Here is a 3,874-nt window from a genome sequence, read left to right as displayed (position 1 = left end):
ATGAGAACTCAACCCCACAGCCAGTGCTTGGGTTGGAAATGGGACCCTGACTGTGACTCTAACAGGATGTGAGGAGCTTTTGTGTTCTGTCCCTTTTCTTAAGTGTAAAAAGGACCAAGGTTTATTTCACATGCAGAGACAAAAGGATGAGCAGGGAGCACATGACAGGAGCTGGGAAGGGGTGCTAATCCACGGGGACAGGGTCTGGCAGGAATGTCCCCAATGGAGGACCTCATAAAAACTCAGTTTCCACTCCTGAGCCCCTCCCCATTCAGGCTGAATCTGATTCTTGGGGTCTGGGTTCTGTAACTCTATGGGGTTCATACCCCTGATTGTTTCCTCATTATTCTGAGACACAGGGACAGAGAAACCCCTCTGACAGGGCCCCAGAGATGCCTTGTCAGAAGATGTTAGATTTCTTTTCCCTTGACACTTTGAAGGGCAAACTTAGATTTGCCTTCTTTCTTTCCTAGGACACATGGAAAGAGCTTTGTGAGGAAGGCACAGGCTTGGACTATGAAGCTTCTAGGGGGACATTCAGAGCGTGTGCCCAGTGAGTTGCCCCTGCTGGGGACACTCGGAAGTTTTGGGAGCCACCGAGCCTGCGGTCGTCTGCTGACAGAGCGCTCATTTGCTCTCAACCTCTGCTGAGGCTCAGGAGGAAACAGGTCCTCCCCGGCCAGTTTTGAGGAGAAATAAACTGAAACCTCCGTAAAAAGCAGCAGGGAAATTGAGAAAGTGCTGTTCCTTAACTTTCACTACTTTTCTTTCATAGCTCTAGTTATGGCTTTCATCATTCCCCTGGGAGCCAGAGACGAAGAGGCAGAGGGGCACAAACGGAAAAATGAAGAATGACAGGAACGAGGAAACAGACACATTTTTTCTTCTGCTGATTCAAGAAGTATTTACTGAGAACCTACTATAAGCTGCACCTGCACACACACCCCTAATTAATGCATCACCAGACCACAGGCTGTTTATGTCATCTTCCCCGTTCCCATCTGGATCTTAGGTAGCGGAATAAAGAGGGTGCTCTTTCTGTTCAGACCAGTAGGTGTCATCATATCAGAGGGAAAGCTGGAGAGCCACTGGATCTGATTGCCACCTATCAAGGTAACGTCTACTTCATCTCGTTTTCTGAGTGCCGTTATGGACAGGGTACCAGGCAGGACACTTGAGGGTGTATAGGGTGAGAAATGCACAGTCTCTATCCTCACGGAATTTACCGTGCCATCAGGGACCTGGAAGGACAGATCCTGGGTCACAAAAAAGAGGAAGAAGGTGGTAAGTGCCTCAGGAGAGGTAAAAGGAAGGAGTGTGTGGATCTTAGAACATCAGAGACCTCAGAGGAGCTGTCTCCTGCCTTCTCACATCACAACAGAAGGAATAGGCTCAGAGAAGGGAGGTGATTGACCTGTGGTCACACAGCAATTCCAGACACCAGATCTCCTGACTCCTAGAACAGTGCTCTTTCTACCAAACATTCTGTGTCAATATTTGGGGTTGCTGTCCTATCTTGAGATTCAAAATCCCACTTTAGTTTAGCCATGAACTTCCCTGCAAAATGCCCTGTCTGCTGCTCACTGCAAGGCACTCGGAGTAGGTCAAATCTGCATCTTGGAGAAGACAGCTGCCCTCATCACAGGCCCTGTGGTTATGGAGTCGGCTTGCACAGGTTCACGAAGGTGGATTGTGTGCATCTGTTCCCAGAGTCATCCTGTCGGTAGCTTGAAATCAGCCACAGTGGGAGTATTTACACCATGGAAATCGGTAACAACTATAAATCAGAGCTGCTTTTATTTTTTCCTTCCAGAGAGCTGCACGCCTCCTGCATACTGCCGAATTAATGTCCTGACTTTATAGATAGGAAAACTGAGGCTCAAGGAGGTGAAGTAATTTGTTCAGGAGACACAGCTTGTAGGAGGTGGAGTCGAGACCCCTACCCAGGTGGTTTGATGCTAGAGTGCCAGAGATGGTGGTGTCGACAGGACTCAGAGCCACTTGGGTGTGGAGGGGTCTAGGGTATCCCACTAGTACCCACGCGGTACGGGCATGGGTGCAGTTCGATGAAATGATAACCAGTTTAGCTTTTGGTGGATTGAATTTGAGACACACTATACGTTTACATTTGGAGTCTAGGAGAGAAATCTGGGCAAGAGATTGAGGTTTGCAAGATAGAGATTTGTATTTGATAAAACCAAACACAGGTTAGCTAGAAACATTTTCTTAGAGCAATGAGGTAAGAAGTGAGAGATTCATGCTTCTATATGTTTTTTTTTCATCTTTGTCAACATGCAGGGCAGGGAGTAGGGGACCAAGCACTCCTGCTCACACTTGTTTCCTGGTCCTGGTGCATAGTGAGCGCTCAACGAGTACTTGCGGACGAATGAATTAATGACTTGATTTTACCCTGCACATCTGGAGTCAGCACTGCTGTGGACCATACATCAAAACCTAAGTGCCTTTCTCGCAGCTTCTAAAGTTATCGAGAATTCTGGTATCATTATAGGAATATGGAATTGGAATCAGAAATTACTTTTTTAAATAGCATTTTAGAATGAGAAGTGGGATTCTGTATTATCTCGTACAATGTCTTTGTTTCACTGATGAGTTACTGAAGCCCGGAGATCATTCTGAGACCCTCCAGGCCCCTTGCCAGTGTGGGAGACCACCCAGACTTGGCAGCCAGTGAGCCTGGCCTGGCCTGCCTGACTCTAGCTGGTTTACTTCCCTGCTCTGAGCCTCGGTTTGTCCCTCAGGTTGAAGGAGAGATTGAGCTCTGGCTCTGGAAGAGTGATGAGTCAATCAGAAGCCACATCTCAGGAGGGATGACTATTCTTCTCGGGTAGATGAGCAGACCAAGCCCTGGATAATCAACCAAGGAGACTACAATATGCAAATGAGTGGATTGTGGCTTTCCTCCTGGTTGGCTGAAGGGGCCCTGATGTCACAATTTGTGGGTTTCTCCAATCCAAATGATTGTGTCTCTAGCAAACAAAACAAAATAAAACAAAACAAAAACTCACTGACGTGGTTGGTCTCTTAGCTCCCTCTGTTTGTCCAGACGATAAGGAAGACCATGGAACCACTCTATCAGGCTGGGTCCATTCTCATGAAGGTGAATACATTGCAGGGGAAGAAGATGGTGGAGAGTGGTCTCCAGTCTGGAGACTTTTCCCTCCCCCCGTCGTGGTCCTCTTGCCTCCTGCCGCCAGCTGACTTGGAGATCCTGCAGCAGAAGGTGGCCATGGTGCAGAGGGAGCTGGAGGACTTTAAGAAGGAAGCGTTGACGGCCATCCATTACCTGGAAGACGCCTTCTGTGAGATGAACGGGGCCCTGGCCCAGCAGGAGGAGCAGGCGGCCCGAGTGAAGCAGCGGCTGAGGGAGGAAGAGGACCGAGGCATCGTGCGGAATAAGGTCCTCACCTTCCTGCTGCCCCGTGAGAAGCAGCTCCGGGAGCAGTGCAAGCGGCTGGAGTGCATGCTGCTGGGCAGGAGCCACGAGGCGCTGAGCTTCGCCAGGAAGATCCAGGCAAACTGAGGCCTCCTCAAGCAGAAGCCAAGTTTCTAGCCGAGCAGCCAAGGAGATTTTTTTTAAATGGAAGGACAAACCCTGAGTCCCTGTCCATTTGCTCCCTTCCCCCCATTTCCATTGCTTTCCTTCTACCTAAATAACATCTTGCTGAGAGGTGAAAAGACCCCAGTATGTTCTTTCATTGAAGCTCCATTTATCCAGCATCATCAAAGAAGGAGGTGCCCCAAAACTAAGTCTTTCAGACGTCTGTAACTTTCACATTTAACTGTTTTCCTGTTTGTAATGGTAATATTGCTCAAATGTATAACATGTTTTTTTTGAATCTTCTTAAACTGATTG

General features: G+C 48.3%; 1 protein-coding gene across 1 annotated transcript; it reads left to right on the top strand.

Moving 5' to 3' along the window:
- The first annotated feature begins 3,079 nt into the window (after positions 1–3,079).
- On the top strand, positions 3,080–3,541 carry CCDC182 (coiled-coil domain containing 182). The gene has a single exon (XM_039886506.1). The coding sequence runs from the start codon at positions 3,080–3,082 to the stop codon at positions 3,539–3,541; it is 462 nt and encodes a 153-aa protein (XP_039742440.1).
- Positions 3,542–3,874: the final 333 nt, after the last annotated feature.

The sequence above is a fragment of the Pteropus medius genome, unplaced genomic scaffold, assembly GCF_902729225.1.
Source record: "Pteropus medius unplaced genomic scaffold, Ma_sr-lr_union100, whole genome shotgun sequence".
NCBI lineage: Eukaryota > Metazoa > Chordata > Mammalia > Chiroptera > Pteropodidae > Pteropus > Pteropus medius.
Note: the sequence above shows the minus strand (reverse complement) of the source record. Positions and strands in the feature narration are given on the sequence as shown.